Below are 24,978 nucleotides of genomic sequence, written 5' to 3'. Positions count from 1 at the left end.
TACACACACACACACACACACACACACACACACACACACACACACACACACACAATGTTACTAGTTTATTGCTGGTACACTAGGATGTGAGATTAAGGGTTTTTACCTGTTCTACTCACTTCAGTTACCTATGTGTCTGAGAGCATGGCTGTCATATCCTAGGCACACACAGAATGGAGGCTCTGTCCCCGCCCTCCCTGTATAGCTCTACTGGGGTCTACATGGCACTTGGTCACTCCCTTCAAGTCATCCAGCTATGTCAACTTTCTCTCTGCTCTTCCAGGAAGCCAAGCTCTTGCTGCTCTCTTCTGTCTGACCCTGTTCTCTCTCGGGTCACATCTGAAATGCTTTCTCAGTTCTTGAACCTGATTGTTTACTCCCTACTGTTGAAGCAGAACTACTTCCATCAAAGCTGTTCCACACGGTCCATACCTAGTCTTCCCAGCACCCACCATGCGCTCAGCACAGTAGATACTCAATTGTATCTGTTGGACTTACAACCTGTGGACCTGATGTGGGTCTGCGTTTTCCCAAATACAAGACAAAAAGGCAGACCTGTGGAGTTTACAGAGTGCCTTGGGTTGTGGCTGCTCAGGCAAGGCCCTGGGAGGTCAATACCATGCTTGTGGTCAGCTAGGTTCTCTATGCAAGAAAAGTGCTAAGTGTAGACTATTGCCAGGGAGCAGAGCAGTCACCCCTGGGGCCAGATTTAAAGCACAGTTCTCTCCGGATTCTACCACACAATAGAATTAAGTAGGATATTATTATAGTCTTTACGAATATGTTCAAAGAAGCATAGAGTTGCTAGTGAACTCCACTCTGATCCAAAATACTTATCTTGTAAACTTCTGGATGGTTACTTGAGAATGGATGATTAACCTACATAAATAGGTCACAAGTCCAGATGTAATCGATGGGACATACATTTTTGTTTTGTTTGTTTTGCTTGGAGCTGGAGATGTAGCTCAGTAAAAGTGAAAAGCCTTGGGCTGCTTCCCCAGCACTATATAAAACAGGTGTGGTGTTATACACGGGAGGTGGGGACAGGAAAACCATTAGGTAGTCCAGTGGTTAGCCTGGGCTGCATGAAACCCTGTCGCAAAAACACCACAAAGATTAAAAGGTAATAATTTGCCCAAAATACACTTATGTTTACGATGTTGCAACCTGTCATAACAACACTAGAGAGGTTCAGTCATGAGGATTTGAATTCGAGGCCAGTGTGAGCTACCTGATGAATGCCTTGTCTCAAAATAAGTAGCCCTTAAAGTCACTTTTTTCCTCAGTTGGTGTACTTATTTAAGGCTTGCAAAATTGGCTCTCCAAGTTCAGCTGGTGTGTGCTGTGCTCTTGATCGCAAGTGGACTTTGTTGGGTGGTGACTTGGTAAAGGCAGAGCACACTCGGCTTTCCACGCCCCCGCCACCCCGCATCCCATATAACCAGCCTCACCCATATGTGGTCAGCAGCGCCTTGTTGACCAGCACGATGAGGAAGGAGCATGTCCCGTAGAAGAGCGCCGATAGCAGCCTGGCCAGGCGAGAGGGCAGCCGCGCCGCGTCGGGCTCCTCCATCTCTGCCCTCCGCCGACCAGCCCTAACCCAGCCCGCGGTCCCGCCCCCAGCAGCCAGGGAAGAGGGTGCGGCAGGAACAGGAAGAGTCGGGGCGCGAACTCCGATCACGGCCCGCCCCGCGCCGGTGCCGGTTCCTCTAGTGAGCTCTCTCCTTGGAGGTGTCCACCGCCTGGGAATGCCGGAAAAACTGCCTTAACCGGCACCCCCAGAAAGGTTGAGGTTCGTTTCCGCTTTTTTGTTTGTTTTAAAAAGTGTAATTTACATCCTACCGGGCGCGCCTGAGATGCGTTCTTGACAACTGAATACAGCCAAGCAAACACGCAAATCCAAGCTCAACATCCCCACAAAGGGCAGGAGTTGCCCTGAGCCCTCCCCGTGGGTCAGTGCCAGCTGTGGTGCTGGGCTACACCTCCCTGCATATGGTTCGGTGCTCAGAGCGCCCCCATCTGCCGTGGTGGATGGCATAATGGTAATTCCCAATTTACAACTAGTACTAAAAATGCTTCCAGGCATAGTTCAAGATAAGCGCTTGTGCGGAACACTTCTGTTTCTCGTTCCTAAGTGCCTAAGACTGGCATCCACCATAAATGCCATGTATTCGGCTTCTCTTCCTCCGGGCACATTTGGTAAATTCAGGCCTCCCTCACGAAAGGCCCACTTCTCCCTAGGACAGCAGCCCCAGGATCCCTGGCTCTTGTGAATAAAAGATCAGAACTGCAGAAGGACTGAAGCATTATTTCCACTGAAGAGTTCCATATTTTTAATTCTAGATAATAATTTTAAAAGTCTTAGAAAAGCTTAAGATGTCCTGTTAAATAGGTGAAGGTCAGCTGTATAAAAAGGCTAGAACTGTGGGAAGTGGCCTAACACTGAAAATTTCGGCCAGACGAGCTCAAATTACCTCGAAGAAAGGAAACAAAGGCACATAAGATATTAAAGTCTAATTACAGACTGGAGAGATGGAGCAAGAGTTGGGAGCTCTAGTTGTTCTTGCCGAAGACACAGGCTGTTGTAACACACACACCAGGCAGCTCACAGCTACCTGTAACCAGCCAGCTCCATGTAGATCTGATGCCTCTGGCCTGGGCAGACTTAGGTACTCAGTGTATACAGATACACACAAGCATATGCAGAATTAACAAATCCTTTTTTAAATAAGATAAACCTTAAAAATCTGAATGTAGTCACTTTGGCTGATTTCCTCTAAAGATCTGTTGTTTCTGGTCACTCTACACATACACTCTGCAAAACAATTTTTAAAATCGTACTAACATCAGCAGAAGTCTGCACTTGGGCACTCTTAACGATCATTCCAATTTGTCCTCATGTTCAGATGTATTGCACTTTTCACCTGTATTAACTTGCATTACACAGCCCGACTACCGTTTCTGAGTTCTGTCGGCACGCACCAGTGTTAGGTGGAAAGGGTTCCTCACTCCCTGGTAAAAAAGCAGGCTAAGTTGGTTCAACTCAGCTCGACCTGGACTATAGTAAGATTCCTAGTTGGATAAAAGCCAGCAGAAACAAATTAATCCAAACCTTAGGGGACTCAGCAGCTTGATTTGGATAGGAGAGCACGGGTCCCTTGGTCCCTCTGTGTCTCTTCTGGGTGTTACATACCAGAGGTATCAGAGGTGCACAATGAAGAATCTGCCAATGGGACTGCTCGCTCCATCATGGACCATTGAGGTTTATGTTGTGGGTATAAAAGAAAACAAGTGGGCTGGGGATTTAGCTCAGTGGTAGAGGGCTTGCCTAGCAAGCACAAGGCCCTGGGTTCAGTCCCCAGCTCCGAAAAAAAAAAAGAAAAGAAAAGAAAACAAGTATCCAGAGGAGAAAGAGAAAGAGGGCTGCACTTGGCCAGGGAAGTGGGAGGGGATAGTGGAGACAGAGAACAGAATATAGAGCTAGAAGATAGCAAGAGAACAGTAAGAATAACAGGTTATAAAGGGATGAAGAGCGGAGCAGGCATGGCAGGTAGGAGACTAGGGTAGGCTTTGAAGCATTTAACAAGCACTTGTGAGGGAGCCTGGAGGCCTGTGCAGTCATGGTCAATGGAGCCACACATCCTTTCTAAGTATCTAACTGTCAAAATCCTGCTAGTCTAGGTTGAGTTGGGCCTAGACTCAATTTTGGACTGTATCAGTGCATCTGCCCTTTTGAGGGAAGTTGGGGTACCCATTGGACCTGACAATCAGGGTAGGGCAACCTTGAAAGATGAACCAAAAATAACTCAGGTAAAAAGAAAACCTAGCGGGCTCTTCGAAGGATGATTCCAAACTCTGCACCCTTGAGTAAAAGGAAATCTCCACTTATTACCCTAAATAAGACCTGAGATTGGGCTAGAGAGATGGCTCAGAGGCTAAGAGCACTGACTGCTCTTCCAGAGGTCCTGAGTTCAATTCCCAGCAACCACATGGTGGCTCACAACCCTTTGTAATGAGATCTGGTGCCCTCTTCTGGTGTGTCTTAAGACAGCTACAGTGTATTCACATAAATAAAAATAAAATTAAAAAAAAAAAAAAAAAAGACCTGAGATAGGGCTGGCAATAGTTAAACCTCCAAGTTAGCAAAGTAGATAAAAGCCACTTGCTATCAAGCTCAAAGCCCCAAGTTTGATTCTTAGAACCTACATGTTGGAAAGAGAGACCAATTCCAAAAGCTATTGTCAGGCTATCTCCACACCAGCCATAGCACATGCACTCATGTGTGTGTGTGCACATGCAAACACCGCATAACAAATGTTTTTCTTTTCTAATTAACTCCACTAATACAATTGAATGAAAAAATAAAGTAAAAAGGACACGAGTGCTCTTAGGTATGATTGTAGATAAAAGGAAGATATAGCCAGAGGCAGAGATACTCGGTAGGGTTCAGAATGAACATGAGCCTGAACCAATACCCATGTAAGGAGAGGAAGGGAGAGGGGAAAGCCAGGAGACCAAGAAGCCAAAAGTGGCTATATTATATAGGGAAAAGCAGCTGGGGTAGAAGCAACCCAACTTCTGACTGGAGAGTTCAGTGTAAGGGCAGGATATGCCAGCCAGGAGGACCCTGCAACAGTTAGGAACTGAGGGGTGCTGGGAGAACCTGGTAGCCAGTCTGCTTTGATATGTTAATAGGCAACCCAGTTAGCCATTTGTCCTGGTATCAGTATATACATATGTACACATCTATTTACACAGATGCACTCACTCGTCCGAGCACAGGTGGAGGCCAGAGGCTGACACCGGATCTTTCCTCAGTCTCTCTCTCCTTCCCCTATTTTGACTGAACCTAGAGCTTGGTTGGCGTTTCAAGTAGGCTGGCTGATAAGCCAGAGAACCCCTGGAATCCACTTGTTTATGTCCCCCAGTACTGGAGTTAGAGGCCTACATACCTTGCCCCGCTTTTATGTGGGTGCTGGATATCAAAGCCCAGTGCTCATGGTTATGCAGCAAGCACTTGGCCCACTGGGCCATCTCCTCAGTCCCAGCATAATTTTAGCACTGTGATGAATAAAGTAAGGAAATTAACATCCACGATCCAGCCCAGTGTTAACAGGGTAAGCCTTTAAAACCAACATTCAGGAGGCAGAGGCAAGCAGATCTATTTAGTGAATTCTAGGTCAGTCCAGGTTACAAAGTGAGCCCTTGTCTTAAACCATAATTTTAAAGAAACAGTAATTCGTATTATGCTAAAAAAAAGAAAAAAGCCTGAGGGTTGTGTACATGATGTAGTTGTACCGTATGTATGATACTCTGAAGTCAACCCAAAACCTCAAAAGAGCTGTCTGAAGGATGTCTGGTTGTGGGTTGTTTCCATTTTTTTTTGACCGACCTACCTACCTACCTACCTACCTACCTACCTACCTACCTAATCATCTATCTATTATGGTTTTTATATTTTTGATAGAGAAACAAATTACAAAAACTGTAAGAATGACCCATGTACTTTATGCTTTAAATTAAAATAAAATTTTATTCAAAGCATCTTTTAAAATTACAGCATGTTTATTAATATGCTGTTAACTCTGCCAAACTACAACTTAGCCATTGAAGCATAAAACACTTCAAAAATCTGAATGTAACCACATTTTTAAAACAAAAAGCAGTCATAACACACCTCAAATTTTAGATGCCAATGTATTTTGTCCAAGTACATAGCTTATATCAAAAAAAAAAAACAAAAAACCCTTTAAAACATGGCCAATGTAAGCAGTTGGAATAATTTCTTAAACTGTCCAATCATACAAATAAAAATTCTTGTGAATATTAACTACAATTGTTGACAAAAGTCAATTGAAGAAACAAAGTCCTTACTTTTTGAAGGCCTTAAATCTTATCTGTGAATTGACCAATTGCATTTTTCAATTGTACTGCTGTCCTTAAGGTGAGTTGATCAGATTTAAAATTTCCTAAGACTTCTGAGTGTTGCATTTTGGTTCATACACTCCCATTTCTCTGAGGAAAAATTCTAGAGAAAATGTCGAACGCCAAACCAAGAACATTTAGATGCCATATGTATGGTCTCTTATCGTACTTGTAAGTGCTCCACGTTAAAATTCTACATACCAGATTACAGATAACATTCTTAGACAGACCATTACAAATATAAATTCTCTTATTACAAAAAGCCCCTAAAGGTCTGAAATTGACTGTACAGAGGAATTCCATTTTTAAAGTATGTCCTCGTCATACACATTATTCTAACTACCCCAACTTCAGTTTCACATTGGCGCTTCTCAAGACATTTCTTACCTCCACTCTCCAAGGCTATACAATTTAACTACCTGTGCACTGCAACTGCCGAGATTTTAGCCTACATTCTCAGTAATGTATAATCTAAACTTGTAGGATAGGATGCTACCTCCAAAATAAAAAAAGAAGGCACTGAGGAGCCCATCTTTCCTCTCATTACTTTGAAGTCTCCAATTAAGGAGTCAATAAATCACTATGCTCTGCATATAATTTTATTCACCTTTTAACAAAAGCTCAAGTGATAGATTCCTGACTCCATAAAAGAGGTGGCTGCTCGGCCCCTAGAATTCTGTTCATGCCTTAGTACACACATGTTCAATAACTTCATTTGGAGAAAATGGTTTTGAACCACCAGACAAGACACCTGCAGCTAAAACTATCTCAGAAGCCTGCATATTTGAATAGCCAATATTCACTCAAGTGTTTAACTGATAGCTAAATTTAGTGAACACAAAATAGCTTGGCATGTTATTCTGAAGTGAAGCAGAAAGGTGGCAATATGCACTGAAAATATAAATATGGAGGCTTCCATCCGCTAATAACGCTAAACAAGCAGAACAATTAAAATTTAGTGTTTACTATCAAAAGACCTAAAACATTTTACTAGAAAACAACCCTGCAGATGTCCCTTTTATTAATACAAACACAAGTGCCAATCTCATTACAGGGCCCATAATAGATCTCACTGGTGCACACATATGCACCAGTTGCCAGGTTACATAGACTTTGCAAGATTAATCACTCAGGTCCAGCAGCTGAGCAATGTGCAAAAGTCCCCAGTCAACAAGCTGAGTGACGAGCGCTTTCTAAGCATCAGCATTACAGTGAGTTAAAAAGCCCAGAAAGATGGGATGAGACTCATTTTATACCAATTTTAAAAACTAGTACCCATCTTACAAAGAGCCTCAAATACCTATTTTCTTTCAAGGCCATAACTTATATCATCTTTCCAAATAGTTGGCCTCTCATTTCTCTAGACTTATTGGCCATGCTATTTTGCAATTTAAAAATATGTATTTTATACATATGTCTCACACTGCCCTGCTTCAGTGTTTACAGTACTGTCACACACACTAACATACACTGTTAAAAATGATCTTATAAATAATCTATTTCAACTTTCTTTGGCTATTTGTACCAATCTGTCTTTTCACACAAATGTCTTATTCACAAAGTGCTTCCTGTGAGAACTGCTTCCAATGAATGCATTAAACTTGCAAAACCTAGCTTCCCACAACTTGTAGCTTCTACCCTGTAACTGCAGTCCATATTTACAAAATATTTTAAACTTTACATCAAATCCATTTCCATATAAAAAAAAAGTGCAATTCTCTCTCACCCCATCAGAGGCAACAACATTCTTCATAAGTTTCTACAGAATAGCAGCCTATGATAAGCAAATAAGGTGCTTAGCTTATGCCCGAGGGTCTACTTTGTAAGTACGCTGGGCAGTACTTTTGTACAGTGAAGAGTCAGTGTGGGGGCTACTGGCGGAGTGGGGCCCCTGTCAGATTGGCCAGCTCAATGAGTGCCAGGGCCCCATGCAGCCTCTCTCGTTGCTCCTGCAGCCGGCGCTGGGCGCCACTCTTTTCATCGTCCTCCTCATCAGACTGGAGGTACTCCAGAGGGTCTTGCTGCTCCTGATCAGCCTTCTGAACTAGCTTGCCTTTTAGGGTGGGGGTGCGTTGCTCTCTCATCTCCCAGTACCTGTGCAAAAGGCAAACACACACTGTTTATGTGGCAGACATCAGACTGCGAAGTATTTTCCTAGTGGGGCTGGAGAGATGGATCAGAGGTTAAGAGCACTAGCTCCTCTTCCAGAAGACTTGGATTAGGTTCCCAGAACCCACATGGCAGCTCGCAATTGTCTGTACCTCCAGTTCCAGGAGATATGATGCCCTCTTCGGGCCCCCATGAACTCCTGCACACAAATACACTCAGGTACAAACACATAAAATACTTTTTAAAAATCATTCTTAGTTCTCAAAAGATGAAGTACAAACAGTAAACAAATTCGTATTTTTTATACTGATATCTCATCTTGCCTAAATCAGACCCATTACATATGGATAGGAAGATAAACAGCTCAGCCACTACTGAAATTTTGTGGAGGTTCATCAAAATACTCAAGATGCAGCTGCCATATGACCCAGATATCCCACACCCAAATCAACAGACTATGGAGATGCTCACATAGTAGTTCAGCATTGTTCACAGTAGCCAAGTCTAGGTGTCTAGGAGCAGATGCTCAAATAAAGAAAATGTGGTGTGTGTGTTTGTGTATGGGTGTGTATACCCACACCCCCACACACATGTTGGGACGCAGTCAAAGAATAAAGTAGGGTGGGATTTCTGAGTACTTGTGATAAAACTCCAAAAAACAAGAGTCTTGTGACCTTAGTTTCGTCAAAGACATGGAATTGTTCTTGGATTATGCTTTTGTGCTCCTCCCAGGTATAGTGGATAGAAGTGAGCTTACTTCAGATTATTCCTTACAACTACTGTTATCTGTTTATATGCTATATGAGGCTTGCCCTTGTAAATGTACACTTTACTCTTGTGACCACTCTTAACCCTCAGAGTATAAATTGTTTGACGTTCAAAGCTGGCTATTGCATGAGACAGTTCACTCATTGATTGGCTCCATTCTCCCAGGTCCCACCAAGTACACTGTGACAACGACCTGGAGTCAGCTAAGAGATTAGAGCGGGAACCACAATTGAGCTTATGCATTTTTTTTTTTAAAGAAAGAACATGAGTATTAAAATCACAACTGTTAAATTGCTTGCAAGTTGTTTATAATTATGATCACTTGTTTTCAGAGTAGGGCATTTTATAGGACAGAGTCTGAAAGAATATTGAAAAGGCATAAAAGAAGGGAAAAAGATCCCATTTAATTTTGGGTCACTTGGGCATTAATTTGGATTGTTATCAAAACACTTAAGGAGGATATTAATCATGAAGAAGAGATGGTAATTCTTGCATAAATGTAAACTGAATGATCAAACCTTAAAATGGGTAAAAATGGCAAAAAGGGATTTCCCCATTCAGGCAAAACTGAAAGTAAAGACAGACCCAATAACTATGCTGGTGATGTCTTACACACACACACACACACACACACACACACACACACACACACACACACACCCCCTTACTAAAGCCTCCTTCAGATGCGTATCATCCATAGCCTGAAAATGACCCAACTTTATAACCTAGGCAAGCTAGGGTAAAGTGAAGAAATGAAATTCATTTACCAATACCTCCCCAAGCCCCGTGAGCTGTTTGGTATATTTCCAATGCACTATTTATAACCCTAGAAGGAAAGTCAGTGTTGGCTAGTTCCCATATATTATCTCAAGAGGCAAGAAAAGAACAAGCTATTTGAATTCAGACTAAAAAAGGCAATTGTGTATCGTGTGGATCCTTGATTGCCTGTAAACTTATTTTCCCCACAAAATTGTCTCCTACAGGATTATAGCACAAGAGGATGAACCTTTGGAATAGATTTATGTATACATAAGAGCCATCAAATACTAACTGCTTACTTTCCTCTTCTTGTTCAATTAGTAAATCAGGGGAGGAGCCAATGCCAACAATTATATTAATTTGATCCTTGCATTATATTACCTTCAACCATTAGTTTTTAAAAGCATTACAGAAGTTTTTGGATTTTTGTTGTTGTTGTTGATGGTTTCAAGACAGGATTTCTCTGTGTAGCTCTGGCTATCTTGGCACTAGCTCTGTAGAACAGACTGGCTACAAACTTGGGAGATCTGTCTGCTTCTGTCTTTTGAGTACTGGGATTAAACATGCATCACCCCAGCATATTACTATGAATGTACAGGAAGTCATGGGACTTTTCTCATATGAACTTAACTTGTGATTATAATTTGTCCAACTTCTTTCATCCATAGGTAGATACTTACTGTATTGATGGTTCATCTAAGCGTATAGGAGGGATTGATGGTCCAGATTGTCATTAATCTAGTAATACTTCCTTTTCTTCAGCCCAAGAGGTAGAACTGGCTGTTTTAATTCATATAATCTTTGTAAAATAACTTTTATTCTCTGGATAGTTGTCAGCTCTGAGGCTCACTGCCTCACTCTGCTAATCTAGGCCTAGTCCTGGAAGCTTCTAGCCTCCACACAATCTTATCCATGCCTAGAATGCTTTTAGATTCTGAGACTTGCTGATGAATAAGCTCATTGCTTTCTAGCTTTTTCTGAACCCTGACTGGATGGTTCAACTCAGCTGTTCTGGCCTAAACTCCTCTCCACACTGACTGATTCGATCTGGTTTCTTTCTCTCCATCTCTCCTGAATTTCTCTGCTTGGCCTCAAAATAACTCTAGCAATCTGTTCTTTTAGCTCCTTCTCATTCTGTGGCTCGTTCTGTCTTCACCTGTGTCTAGCTCCATCTCTCTTCAACCTGTTTCTGTAACTCTCCCAGTAAAACTGCCTCCTCCCTCTCTGCACTGCTCCTGAAAGTAGCTTCCCTCTCCCCTCTTTTCTAGTGAGAGTTGGGTATATTTTATTCTGTCAAATCTTTCTCTGATTTGCTACTGTCTGCCTGCCATTCAAGTAGACATCACTTTTAAACTACCATCTTTCTACAAACTAACTTTACTACCTTCATTGTTTGAGATTAAAGGTGTCTGCTAAGGCTGAGACACACAACTAGAAACAGCTTTTCAGTAAATAATATAATCTTAGCGTTCACAGTGTATGCTGGTTTGAATATGCTTGGCCCATGGGAAGTGTTATTTTGAGGTGTGGCCGTGGGAGAAGTGCATCACTGTGGAGGTACACTTTGAGATCCTATACAAGCTCCACCCAGTATGAAGAAAGCTTCTTCCTAGTTGTCTGCTGAGGGAGGCTTCTCAGGGCTGCCTGTGGATCAAGACGTAGAACTCTTGGTTCCTTCTCCAGCACCATGTCTGCATGGATGCTGCTATGGTTCCTGCCATGATGCTAATAGACTGAGCCTCTGAAACCATAAGGTAGCCCCTAATTAAGTGTTATCCTTTACAGAGTTGCCTTGGTCGTGGTGTCTGTTCACAGCAATAAAAACCCAAACTAAGATGCAATGAGATCAAATATCTTGTAACTCTTAAATATCATTTCAGATTCTGCTTATGTTGTAGGATTATTTCCAGCAATAGACTCATTTTCATGCATATTCAAGAAATAAGCAAGCTGATGTATTAACAACCTGCCCTATTTCTACTTCTCCATAAGAAAATTGGGAAGAGGTTTCCATCTGTCATTGTAGATGGACCCGCTAAAACTGTACATTCTTTGGCTCCTCCTGTCCTAGGCCATCAAGGATGGTGGAGGGCAAGGAGACAATGAAAGTCACTAGAAAGATAGCAAACCTCCAGCTAAAAGGCAAAAAGAGATATAGACCATGTCATAAGTCATGTCCACCAATCTAGGATAAGATAAGGCCCTATGCACCAAGGGAGAAGAAAACACACAGAGCCCTATGCTACCTGTGAATCTCTTTCCCGCAACACTAGTGACTTTGGCCTATGCATCTTTGATGAGTGTCATGTATTGTATGTTCCTCATCCTCCTTGCCCTTCAACTTCTAGATTGTATGTGACTGGACGTTGGGACTGTAATAGACTTACACATTCATCTGAAAAGGGGACCACATTTAATTTTTCCCCGAACTTGAATAATTTCCCATTTGCAAAGGACATCATATTTATGTTCCTATGAACATATGGGCTTTCATTCTACAAGAGAACAAAACAACTACTCATATCAGTTTCTTTTCAAGCTAGTCTCTAGATTTTTCTGATCAATATAGTAATACAATCAATAGTATTTAACATAGTTTTGATCCCTATTCTTGGGGGCAGAGTATTAGACACAATTCTTTTACTATCTAAAATTATTCATTATGTTTATAACTCATTTAAAGGATATTCATGCATCAAATGACAATCTATCCACAACCTCTCAAAATGCACTACTCTGGATATCCTTCGTTCAAGAAATTCATAACATAGTCCCAGAATGAAGTCATGTGAGATTTCTGAGTGCTTGTGAGAAAATGCCAAGAAACCAAGACAAGAGTCTTGAGTTTTTGTTTGTTTGTTTGTTTTTGGAGACAAGGTTTCTCTGTGTAACACTGGCTATCCTGGAACTCTTTTCAAAGACCTGGTTGGCCATGAACTCACAGAAATTTACCTGCTGGGATTAAAGGTCTGTGCTACCACCACCTAGTAAGGGTTGTGATCTTAGCTTTAAAACTTTGTGCACCTCCCAGTGTAGTGACAGGAGTGAGTTTACTTCGGGTTATTCATTACAACTAGTTATTCTTTTGTTTGTATTGCCCTTGTGATTGTACACTTTACTTAAGTTACTCCTCTTAATCCTCACAGTATAAACAGTCTGATGCTCTGAATGAAGTTGGCTATTGCATGAGACTTCAGTCTGCCTCATTTATTGGCTCCATTCTCCCAGGTCCCGTCACAGTAAACAATACATAGTGGATTTTATTCAGCCATAAAGAACAAAGTTGTGTAGACACAAAAAAACAAATATCACATTTTCTCTCATTTGAGGATTTCAGTCTTTATATAGCCTCATTAAATCATTTATATGTCATGAAAGTAGAAATAAGACTGAGGGTCGAGGAGGAAAGAACACAGGGATTGTTCTGATAAAGGCCTTAATAGAGTTGAATGTATTTTATGAAACCCATTACAATGAATATATACTAATAAAAATGAAATTTTGTTAAAGTGGTTCTTTAGTAAGTATTTTTTTATGACTATTCAGAGCTCATACATGGGAATCTTATTTATACAGAGAACTTAAGACTGGGGAGTAAAGATTCCTGTTCATGTGTCTATAATCAGATATTTGCTGTTTTAGACCTCCCACTGCATTCTCGAATCATGTTTGCCATTATACTATATGCTGTCCTGGGTATGTAGCTCAGAGGTAGAACATTTGTGTAACATGTATCAAGGCCTTGAGTTCAACTCCCAACACCAGAAACAAATAAACAAAAGACCCCTACCTTTATTTATAACGATATTATTATGTATGAACCCTAACCCTAACCCTAACCTTAGGAACCTATCTTATCTTCTGAACCAGTAGCTAAGCACCTACCTAACACATACGAGGCCCTCAGCATCAGGAGCTTCAGAACCATACAGGGGAAAAACTTTTTATTTAACAAAATAATGGTTTTTGGTTTTTTTGAAGACAGGATTTCTCTGTGTAGACACCACTGCCCAGCTTTATTTTTATTTGGGGGGGGGGAGGATGTTTTGGGGGAAAATGGTAACTTTCGACAGAATTAAACATTAAACCTATGAAATAAGACCAATAGCCAGTTATGGAGGCAGGCAGGTCTCCAAGTTGAGACCAGCCTGGTCTACAGAGTGAGCTCAAAACAGGCAGGCTAAAAACAAAAACAAAAGAAAAAAGAAATATGACCAAGAAAGAAATGTCAATAATATACTTTATCCAAAAATTTTAACATTAGTTTTAATTTTAGTTTAGTCTTATTGTAGCCACTTGATAAGTCACAAGAGAAAATGTAAATAAATGTTCACTCACTTGGTGTCTAAAGTACATATTTAAATGATAAGTGACCATACACAAGTGCCAATATAAAGCCCTGTATACTAATGCTCACAGCCTTATTTAAAATACCAAAAACTCAAAGATCTATCAAAAGGTGACTGACTAAACAAGCTGATGTAGAGGTACACAATAAAAGGAATGGACTATTGGAACACTCAATAAGCATGAGCCTCAAATGATGGTGCTGAGTTAAAGCAGCCATCTGCTTTAACTGATTCATTTAACTAGTTCTATGAAGCCCTAGAAAGTACAAACTAGTGTTCTGTCCCAGAAGATCAGTGCTAGCTGGAAGCAGTGCAGTTAAGAGTTGCTATAGGAGGCTGGAGAGATGGCTCAATAGTTAAGAGCATTGACTGCTATTCCAGAGGTCCTGAGTTCAAATCCCAGCACCCACATAATGGCTTGCAACCATCTGTAATGAGATCCAACACCCTCTTCCAATGCGTCTGAACAGTGTACTCATATACATGAAATAAATAAATAAATCTATAGAGGAGCTATGGAGGAACTTGGATATGACAGATACATCCATTACATTGACTATGGTGGTTCCACGGTGTAGACAAAATGTCACATGTATCAAATTGTACACTTTAATACAACGTATTATATCAATTATACTCATATATCAATTATACTCAACAAAGCTTTTTAATCTTTGTTAAGGGATTAAAGGTACATGCCTTTAATCCCTGCAGATCAGAGGCAGAGACAGATGAATCTGTGAGTTCCAGGGCAGCCTACTCTACATAGCAAGTTCCAGACCTGCCAGGACTATACTGTGAGACCCTGTTTACAAATAAATAAAACACAACTATATCATTTTAGGAAGTCTATCTCAGCACACTAGGTGGTGAGTACAGTACATAAGCAGCATTGAAAGAACCGCTAGTTCAGCTTGAGGACTAAAGCGAGAGAATCTTGACAGGGCACTGGGGCTCTGAGTACTACAGCAAAGGTGTGGGTTCCACACTCAGGATGACACAAGCCTCCATCTATGAACTGGGTCTCAGAGTATTTGTTCTAAGAGTTCCCAGGTCAAGTAAGGTCAAGTAAGCCTTTCCTGAAATGATATTTAACCTGAGTAAGACAAAAAGATGAGCAGAATGGCTAAAGGAAGAGGTGAGGCCTCCAGCCAAGAACAGAGGAGCCTGAAACAACAGTGACATGGTCATCAATAAGCACCTGCCCACTGTGGCATAGCTAGCAGGAAGAACTACAGCAGCACAATAAGGACCTAAAACCCTTTAGTGATGTTAACAAAAAGTTTTCAAGTGAAATATTCTCAGGGAAAGATTTTTATGCTGACCTCCTTGTTGCCGTGACTTGCAAATTCATGAGTGTTCCATATTTTTCAACAGTGAATCAAAAAAGGAAAAAAAAAAAAGAAGAAAAAAGAAAAAAAAAAGAAATACACTGTGCTTTGGGCACACAAACTATTATTTCTGTCACACACAGATCCCAAACACTTATTAACATCTCTATAGGAAATTAAGGATTATTCTGAACTATTTTATAAAACATACATAAGTAATTTATTTAAAATGAAAGAATTCTCAAACTCTAACATAAACCCAAGCCCTAAGACATCTTCTGGGAGACCACACACACAGCCTTACTTTGCCAGCCACTCGGCAGCAGCTTTGTTGTCCGTAGACTGGTGTTTGCTGAGTGTGTCTGTTGGCTCTTCTCTCTTCAGCCGGGCATAAGGGTGCTTTGGACAATGGCGGTTTGCATGAGTGAATCTGCTTAGGCAGCCTTTAAAACACAGAATGTGGACATTCAGACATACGCAATATGTCCAGCTTCGATACGTACAAAGGAAGGCAGAGAGATGCTGAATTCTCTAACCAAACAAGCTTCTATAGTCACAGTCATGGAATCCAAGGCCCTCTCTAACTATGGTACACATATATACATGCAAATAAATAGACTCATAAGATAAAAATTTAAATATTAACAAAACAAGGGTTTTCTAATGAGTCAGGCACAGTGTTACACACTTTTGATTCTAGCACTCAGGAGTCAGAAGCAGGTGGATTTCTTTGAGTTTGAAGCCAGCCTGGTTTAACTAGGGAGTTCCAGGCCATGCAATACTACACAGCGAGACCCTGTTTCATAAAGAAACAAAACAGTTTCCTCTCATATGTGGAAACTGAAAAGAAATCAAGAAAGGGAACAGGACTATACTGAAATCCAACTACCCTTTTAAGAGGGCCAGTAAGATGGCTCATGGAGTAAAGGTGTTGCCACCAAGCCTGATAACCTAAGTTTGATCCCTAGAATGTGAGTGATCCCCTTATTGCCACACAAATAGATGGATGTAAAAATAGGTCCCTTTAAGAAAAGATACACTTACTTACTCTAGTTAAATAGTTTATCAACCAAAATAAAAGCCTACTTCAAAGGCTACATTTGTTATGAATTTTTCTACTTCTTAAAACTTGTGTATGGGTCTGGAGAGATGGCTCAGTGGTTAAGAGCCCCGACTGCTCTTCAGAGGTCCTGAGTTCAATTCCCAGCAACCACATGGTGGCTCACAACCATCTGTAATGAGATCTGATGCCCTCTTCTGGTGTGTCTGAAGACAGCTACATTGTACTTATATATAATAAATGAATAAATCTAAAAACAAAAACAAAAACAAACTTGGGTATGTAGTTCAATGAGAGTACCTGCCTAGCATGTGCAAAGGCATGGGCTCAATCCATAGCTTGGGGATGGGGAGCTTATGATGTTTTATAAAAGCTTATCAAAAATCTTCTCTTCTCAAAAATTCTAAGTAAAACTACCAGCTGATTACTAATAATCTAAGTAAAACTTACTCTAACCACTAGCTGGTTACTATTCCTAAAATCTCACTTCAACACCATACCATTTTCTGAACAGACAAAAGGCTTCTCTCCGGTGTGAAGACGTTGGTGGGTCTTGAGCTGTCCACTTTGAACAAAGGCTTTTCCACAGTCTGGGTAGTCGCACAGATAAGGTCTCTCACCTAAGAAGACCGACATCATCATCAGACATGAGGGAGCAAGAAGAAGGGGAAGGAGGAAAGTCCGCCCTCCTCACATGGATCAGAACTCCAGTGAGGAATGATATTTATCACAGTGCACACAGGCAGGGAGCACTGGAGCACCTGTCTCTAACTTCTGCCTTCTGTGGCTATTTCCTTGGGCTCATTCAACCACAGGGGATACTCCAATAACCTGCTAGCTGGCCTCTAGCATCCCTCTTACATTGTATCTCAAGATGGAGGCACCAGCACAGAACTCTGCTTTTGTAGTAATTCCTCAAACCATCCCAAACCTCCCTGAGCTCCTTAGACTGCTAAAAAACTTGCCTGATAATTCTTCTCAAAATGCAATGTCACCTAATTCATTATCTGGAGAAGGTCCTTAGTTTCCTGCAGTAGAGACATTCCATCCAGGAGGCAATGCCTCTTTGTCTGTCTTATCCTTGAGAACACACCTCCCTGCCCACTCTAACCCTGAGTCTGCAGCCTTTCAGCTGCACTTGCTGTCTTCCGGTTACGTGTCCTGTGGTGATCAGGTGCCGTAGGCGTCTCCTGCAGAAATTCTCCTACTTTCTGTTTCATTTAAATTTCTACGGATGGCATAGTGCTAACCTAGATAAGGCACTCAAAAATTTCAATCGTAATTAGTGTATTATTTATTGCTTGCTGATTTACTATAAGGCTCCTCCCGCCTGGGGTCAACATTATAGAAAGAATATGCGCCTTCTACAAAGTCTTTTCCTCTTTATACAGATTGCAAGGACTGCTATATACAACATGTAAGTGTTAGAGGAAACAAACAGAATTCAGGTAGGTAGAGGTGGAATAAAAACACAACTGACAATGTTCAATTTTAAACTAAACCCACCATTCCCCACCAAAAAGCAACTGAGTAACAGTGGTTGATTTTTAAAATTTCAAAGTAATAGTGGCAATATAAGAAAATATAAGTCAACTTTAACCTAATTAAATAATATTAATTAACAACTTAAGTACCAAATCAAGTATCACTTCTAGCCATTTCTACAATGTTGTCACCTTACCTGTATGAGTCCTTTTGTGAGCCTGGAGTGATTTCTCCCTGGGAAATACCCTGTTACAGATGTTACAGCGAATCCTGCTAGATGAATGCTCTCCTTCATTTATTAAATCCCGAACAGTGTCTGCTCTGGGCCTTCCACGTCGGATTCCATCCTGTTAACATTGTTAATAAACTTCAGTATAATTTTCTGGGATCGTTAAAGCAGCATAAGATACAAACTGAGTAGCATCAGCAAGAACTGTAGAGTAAGTGGCTCTAACAGCCCACACCTCGCTACAGATTACAGAAAACTACTAAAATCAGCAGTCTCAGCAACTCCCAAAATACTAAATCAGCAAACACCTCCAAAGCACTTTCATTTGCCCTTTATTCCTTTACCCAGTGGCAAACCTTCAAAAGGTCTGTCCTTAGTGTGTGACTTTGTTCCCACCTGCAGAGAGCAAACCAGAACCTACTCTGAAAAACTATCTGCTATGACCTGGATGGGCCACTTGGTAGACGGACACAAGGCACTTATCTTTATCTCATTTAATCTAGACATCTCTCAGGCCAAAGACTAACTGTTAAGAGGGCATTGTTCACAAACAACTTGCTGCTCTTGGGACCAAAAACTTGGGTTCGCCCAAAGCAAGCAGACCCAGGAAAGACTGGGAAAATCAGGGAGAAGACTTCACAGAAAATCAAACATACGCTCAGAAATTCCTGAACCCAGTCAGAAGCTCTACCCCAAGAAAGTGAAGGCTACAGCAGAGATGTAAACCTGGGTAAGGAAAACAAAGTGTGTGTCCTGTCTGTGCCCCCAGCTCCTGCCCTAATGGGGCCCTTGCCTATGCCAGTGGCCTTGAGCTTGATCTCAATATTCTACACTAAAAAGGCATATCCTAAGAGGAGAAAGATGGAGCTACATAGAAGTAGTTTTAATAGGCTTACCTACTGAAGCTAAGGTAATTCAAAATAAATTCTTATAAGTTTAAAAGACAAATTAAAAAGTTCAGGGTACACTTCAAAATATTAATTTAATGTCACATAAATTAAAAAAAATGAGAAGGCCACGTGTAGTAGTACAAGCCTTTGATGCTAGTACTTGGGAGGCAAAGGTAGGTGGATTTCTTTGAGTTCCAGGTCTTCACAGCAGAGACCTTGTCTTTAAAACAAACAAACAAACAAACAAACAAACAAACAAAAACCAAGAAGCTATTATGACATATACCTGTAAATCCCTGCTCTGAGGAGCTGAGGCAGGATGACTGCAAGTGAGTCTGAGGCCTGCCTGGACTACAAAGCCAATCTGAGGACAGTCTGGCCTACACAGTGAAACTACCTCAAAAAACAAACACACACAAAACCCAAGACAACTTGAATAGTTAATAGCATACCAACATGGTCACAAATGTATTACAGTTATTTAACATGCAAGCAAACGGTAAACAGAGTATTGTTCATGGGAAGCTTGCACTATTGTCTCTAATCTACAGCAAACATGGTTTTTAAAAATTCCTTTTATTTCCCAGGTAAGTTGTCACATACATGGGTTACATGAAAAACGAACAATGCTACAAGTGTCATGCACAGCTAAGAGATGTCACTGTTCTCCATGTAAAAACCTATAGGCTTCCAAAGCTTAAATCTTAGCCTCAGACTTAAAATGTTAAGCTCTAACCAAACTTCCTTCAGTCAAAATTTTCACTTTGAAAGAAGTTCACGCCAGGTATGGTGGTGCACACCTTTAACTCCAGTGCTGTGGATCTGTGAATTTAAAGTCAACCTGGTCTAAAGAGCAAGTTCCAGGACATCCAGGGCTACACAAAGAAACCCTGTCTCAAGAAAAAAAAAAAAAAAAAAAAGAAAGAAAAAAATTAAATCACCTATTTATTTTGCTAAATTGTATATAAATATACATACATGTATGTGTGTGTATGTTATTTATATGCATAAAATAAATGCATTCTTTTAATTAAGGAAATAAAATTGGAAATAAATCTAATGTTCCAAATAAATGAACTGTATCTACTAGCTACACATTATCTGTGTGCATGCCTGTGTGTGTACATCTGGAAGCCAGAGATCAATGTCAGGTATCTCCCCACCACCACCATATTTTTTGAGACAGGGTCTCTCACTGAACCCAAAGCTCACCACTTCTACAAGGCTGGCTGGGCAGAGGCCTTGAGATCTTCCTGTCTTTCTATATCCTCAATCCTTCTATCACTGTGTTTATGGATGTGCTTCAGACGGCTTTTATGTTGATGCTGGATGCTAACTAAGGCTCTAAACACAGGCCTTTATGCTTATGCAGCAACATTTTGCACCCTGAGCCATCTCACCAGCCCCAACCATATATATTAAAATAACCAATATTACTTGAATAGGCCATTTCCATCTTGATTTTAACAATAAGAAAACCATGTCTCTAGGCATGTTTAGCAGCAGTCAATTAACGGTATCTGTAGACTGAAGGACAAATCTTGTTAAGACTATTGACTCAAAGAAAAAACAATGTCAACATGAAATTTTGGATAACATCACTAAAAACTTTTGCATACATAATCTCCCAACCTTTAGAAAGTATTTATAATTATATGAAGATAGAAGACATAAAAAGTCCTTGAATGTTTTTGACAAGTTCAAATAAAAGACCTGACTTAACATTTCTATTGTGTAATAAGACACCATAAACCATAGAATCAAGCCAGTAAGCAGCACTCCTCACAGCCTCTGCATCAGCTCTTGCCCTCCAGGTTCCTGTCCTGCCTTCTCTCAGTGATGGGAGTATGACCTTAGTAGTTCCTTCCAAGTTGCTTTTGGTCATGGTGTTTTATCACAGCTATAGAAACCTATCTAAGATAAAGCATAGTAAATCAGGAAGAAAAATCAGTAGCAGCAGCAGCAGCAGATCTTTTTTGTGAGCAGAAATGTTTGTGAGCCTTACATTTGGGGCTGGATCCAAACTCCCTATGCTTCTCAGATCTGCTTACTTCCCACCTGATCTGTATTCACAACTTTCCAAGTCTCTACTTCAATACTCAATATCAAGTTTTGTGCCCTTATGTAAAGCATCTCAACTTATATAGATAAGTTATAAATAAGTTATGTATGCTTATATCAACTTAATATTTTTAAAATTAATCCCTAAAAGTCCATTTACATGTGTACATATGGGAACAAAATGTAGAGTGAAAACAAGCATTCTGCTGGTGTCAGAAGTTCTGCTATCTATCATGTGACCTTTATCTACAGAATGCTTTTTCTCATTCTCAGCAGGTAAGTATTAGATGAATTAAAAAAAAATTCAGTGTTCAACAGATAGCCTGGTATTTACTCTTAACATTACAAAGTGCCCACTCCATGCCAGGTAATAAATGGTAGCTACTATGCTAACAGAATAAGTAGTTTCTATGATGATCAAAAATCACTATATACAATCAACTGTGTAAAAGACTACATGCAATATAGATGTTTAGATATAAAAGTAGATACAGGTCAGGCAGGGTCAGGCTCAGTGCACTACAGCATCCATCATGAATGCAGTCTGAACAGGGAGTATAGGGGCACAGACTGGGATACAGTGCCCTGGAAAACAAGGAAAACTGTTCTTGGTCTCCTAGAATTCAACCACAGAAGATAATGTTATAGATAAGTAATGCTAAGTGATTTTGAAATGAGGGTCCAAAACATGCTAGCAGGTGATAAGATGTTCTTTACTCTCTCAGAAGAGCCAATCTAGGGTACAGACAAACAAAAAAGCAACAGAAAGCTGACATAGGGTGTGTACAACTCAGATGTTAACACCTCCTCTGGGAGTCATAGCAACAAACAGAAATAAACGCTGCTCTCACTCACAGCTGTTAGTGCCTTGGAGTGACATAATGAAGGGTAATGGGAGCACTCCTAACACTGGGTACACTACACACTCATCTCCATCTTCCTGGAAAGTGAGCAGACTCAGCCAAGCATCATGACTTCACTCAAAGCCTGGAGAAGTAGATCATCACCATAAGAACTTTAGAGCCAAAACAACATAGGGGGCTTGACTCCCTCTCCCTCTTTAAACCAACAACATCTTGACCATAAATAAATAAGGCCATTTTCTCAAATAAAGCCATAGTCCAATATTTTCTCTCTTAAGTTTAGAATCCTAAATGAATTTCTAGAGCTGCACTTCAATCACTTCACTAATTAAAAAAAGAACTAGACTCTGTTATCAAATCAATTCTGAAAATTAAAAGTGTTTTGTGAGAAGGGGAAAAATACACATATATCAGCCCTTTCATTTCCACATTAATTCTGGTATATTTCCCTCTGAAAGAGGTGAAGATGTAGAAATAAAACTCAAACTTATGCACTGTGAGACTATTTACAACTATGTAAAGATAAGTCTGATTCAAGCCAAAAAGCACACACCTATAATTTCATCTATTTACTACAACTCTCAGCAGCTTGGGACCAGAGGCAGGAGGATCTCTGAGATCGAAGCCAGCTTGGTCTACAGAGTTCCAAGACAGTGGAGGCTACACAGAGAAACCCTGTCTGGACAAACAAATAAAGGTCAACCTATGGAGCCAAGACCCCTGTGGGGGTCAAACGACTCTTTCACAGGGATTACCTAAGATCATTGGGAAACACAAATATTTACAGTACAATTCATAACTGTAGCAAATTTATAGCTATGACATAGCAGTGGGAATAACTTTATGGTTGGGGTCACCACAACTGGAGCTGTATAAAAGAGATGCACCATTAGGAAAGTTGAGAAGCACTGATTTACAACAACTTTTTTTTTTTTTTGGATAATCCAAAAATCAAACTGAGTTAAAAACTAAGATTAAATCATGGGAGAAGAGGGCAGAGAGATGGCTCAATGGTTAAGAGCACTTGTTGCTCTCTCTTCCAAAGGACCTGAGCTAGATTCCCAACACCCTCAAGGTGGTTCATGAAACTGACTTCAGTTTCAGGCATACACATGCGCAGACACATAAATTAACTACAACTTAAAAAAGTCACAAATACAAAAATCTCCCATGGTATTTTTGCATGCACTTTACAGCACTTAACTGTACAATGCATTTTCTAAGGACTAAAGTATTAAATTAATAAAGATACCTAAAGTACCTAAGATGACATGTTAGGAGGGGCTACCTAATGCTAGCAAAATAGCTGTTGCTTACACCAACACAGATACTACTACCAATATCTCTACTTTTCTTTCAAATATGCACTGTGGTGCAAGTTTCAACTTTACTGCTCTATGCCACTAGTTAAGTATATACCACTAGTTAAGTATTTACTTCCTCACCAGAAATAGTTTCAACATTCTGGCTACTGCCCATAACGTCACCAAACTTGCTACAATTCATAAACCAAGTATCCCTTAACCTGCCGGGCAATTTGCTCGCTACACCTGTAGCAAATTATGTTATTCAGGCATTCAAGCAACAACAGAAAACTGCGTATGGATCTTGCAATAACATTTATTCGACACGCAGATTTACCGATACATTCTTGAACGCTGATGAATGTAAAGTATCCCGGGTCCTTCCGGGCACAGTTACCATGTACCAACAACACTGCCACTAGCTAGCTATGCGGTCTTCACCAAGACGCTTTAACAAACCCAACCCTCAGCTGCTCCTGATGTAAAGTATATATATAGCAGGACCTGGTGTCGCTAGCCTTGAATTCCAGCACTCGGAAGGTGGAACTCTCATAAGTCCCAGGCCAGCCAGGGATACCCAGCCCACACCCCAATGTAGGCTGGAGCCAAAAGCTCACATCCTTTCTTTCCACATCTAAGAAGGCCGAAGATGCGAGGTTAGAAGCACAGCAGTGCAGGAAATCTTGACACTGCGAGCCTCCCCCTCATCACCCCGTTGCACCTGCTGCCCTCAGACCAGCCTTGGCGCCGCACCCGTCACGTGACAGCCTAGCCCCCAAAGGTCCGGTTTTGGCGCGCGGCAGTGACGTCAGCGTCCTGTCAGCCACCGCCCCCGCCGCCCCGATTTTCCTCCCCGGCCCCGCCCCGCTGCCAAGCCGCGCCGTTAACGGGCCCCAGGCGGCCCCGCGCCTCGGCCGCCCGAGCCACTCACCTTGAGGTGGCCGCTGTCTGGGCTGCTCGCCTCCTCCTCGTCCTCCCCGCCCGACACGGCGGCCACGGAGGCGGAGGAAGGCGGCGCACCCCGCAGCGTCGGGAGCTCAGTCGCCGCGGGCAGTCCGGCCGAAACGACGCCGCCCGCCGCCCCCGGGCTGAGCGTCACGTTATGCGCGTTCTCACCCCAGCGCCACGGGTACACCATGAAGTCGCTGAAGCCGGGGCTAGTGGGGACGAGCGGCGGCGGTGGCTCGGGCTCTCCCACGCTGCTGCACGGAGGCGTTGCCGGCGTGGTCCTGATGACCGATACCAGTACGCGCTTCGGAGAGTCGTGGCAGAAGATGACCGGCGGCGGCTCCGCCATGGGTGCCGGGGCGCCGCGGATCATGCTGGCTCGTCTGCAGCCCTCGCGCTCTCGGCCCGAGCTTGCCTTGCTCGCCCGCGCTGCTACGTCTCGGCGCCTCACAGCCGCCGGCTCATGGCAGGCGGCTCCGGACGATCAGGCTGCAGCAGCGTTGCTGACAGGAAAACGGGATGCGAGGCGCCGAGTCCCCGAGAATAACAACCTGCCGCCGCGGTCCCTGCTTCGGCTTTTCCCGCGTTACATTTCGCGCCTGGGCGGAACCAGTCACCGCGAGGACCCTGCGGCTGGCCACCGCGACGAGTGACAGGTCGCGAGGGCCAATAGCCGGGTCCAGGCTGTGTTCCGTCCGGAGGGGGCGGAACCAATTCGAGCGCGGGTCCTTACTGCCACGTCATTGGCCGCCGCTCTCATACTTTTTTGTCTTGAGGGCCAACTGCGTTCGAAAGTCTGTAGGAGCGCGCGTCTCGTCTTGACACACCCGTCGGGAGCCCCACCCTGGCCCAATGATTCCTGCAAAGGTGGGGGGAGGGAAGGAGGCTGTTGATTGG

The 24,978-nt window shown here is 42.0% G+C and overlaps 2 protein-coding genes across 12 annotated transcripts in view; both read right to left on the bottom strand.

Moving 5' to 3' along the window:
* Positions 1 to 1,621, bottom strand: part of Slc35d2 (solute carrier family 35 member D2) — a 31,561-nt gene extending 29,940 nt beyond the window's left edge. For 8 of the 9 annotated variants that reach the window (XR_015640648.1, XR_015640649.1, XR_015640650.1 and 5 more), the window contains exon 1: positions 1,452 to 1,597. Coding sequence is in view for 5 of the 9 variants with exons in the window: in XM_087589930.1 (XP_087446056.1) it covers positions 1,452 to 1,573 (122 nt within the window). In the remaining 4 variants the exon portion in view is untranslated. Of the gene's footprint in view, positions 1 to 1,451 lie in introns of all 9 variants that reach the window. The other variant, NM_001106098.2, reaches the window with a different exon arrangement.
* Positions 1,622 to 5,513: 3,892 nt separating this feature from the next.
* On the bottom strand, positions 5,514 to 24,643 carry Zfp367 (zinc finger protein 367). Of its 3 annotated transcripts, XM_087590345.1 has the most exons (6): positions 21,822 to 21,953; positions 19,192 to 19,298; positions 17,983 to 18,133; positions 16,802 to 16,921; positions 15,546 to 15,684; positions 5,514 to 8,019 (listed from the first exon to the last, which is right to left on the bottom strand). In XM_087590345.1, the coding sequence occupies exons 1-6, from the start codon at positions 21,844 to 21,846 to the stop codon at positions 7,797 to 7,799; spliced, it is 765 nt and encodes a 254-aa protein (XP_087446471.1). In that variant the 5' UTR covers positions 21,847 to 21,953; the 3' UTR covers positions 5,514 to 7,796. The 3 variants fall into 3 exon arrangements, with proteins under 3 accessions (XP_087446471.1, NP_001012051.1, XP_087446473.1); NM_001012051.1 differs by lacking the exons at positions 19,192 to 19,298; positions 21,822 to 21,953 and adding an exon at positions 24,065 to 24,643; XM_087590347.1 differs by lacking the exons at positions 19,192 to 19,298; positions 21,822 to 21,953 and adding an exon at positions 23,471 to 23,888.
* Positions 24,644 to 24,978: the final 335 nt, after the last annotated feature.

Source organism: Rattus norvegicus, chromosome 17, assembly GCF_021556685.1.
Source record: "Rattus norvegicus strain SHRSP/BbbUtx chromosome 17, alternate assembly SHRSP_T2T, whole genome shotgun sequence".
Lineage (NCBI taxonomy): Eukaryota > Metazoa > Chordata > Mammalia > Rodentia > Muridae > Rattus > Rattus norvegicus.
This window is presented reverse-complemented; position numbering and strand designations above follow the sequence as displayed.

Coding starts and splice junctions, on each gene's coding strand:
- Zfp367 (NM_001012051.1), bottom strand. CDS start 24,454: ATGATCCGCGGCGCCCCGGCACCCATGGCGGAGCCGCCGCCGGTCATC. Junction 16,922..17,982: donor TCACAAAAGGACTCATACAG/GTAAGGTGACAA, acceptor CGGTCTTCTTAG/GTGAGAGACCTTATCTGTGC. Junction 15,685..16,801: donor TTTTGTCTGTTCAGAAAATG/GTATGGTGTTGA, acceptor TGTGTTTTAAAG/GCTGCCTAAGCAGATTCACT.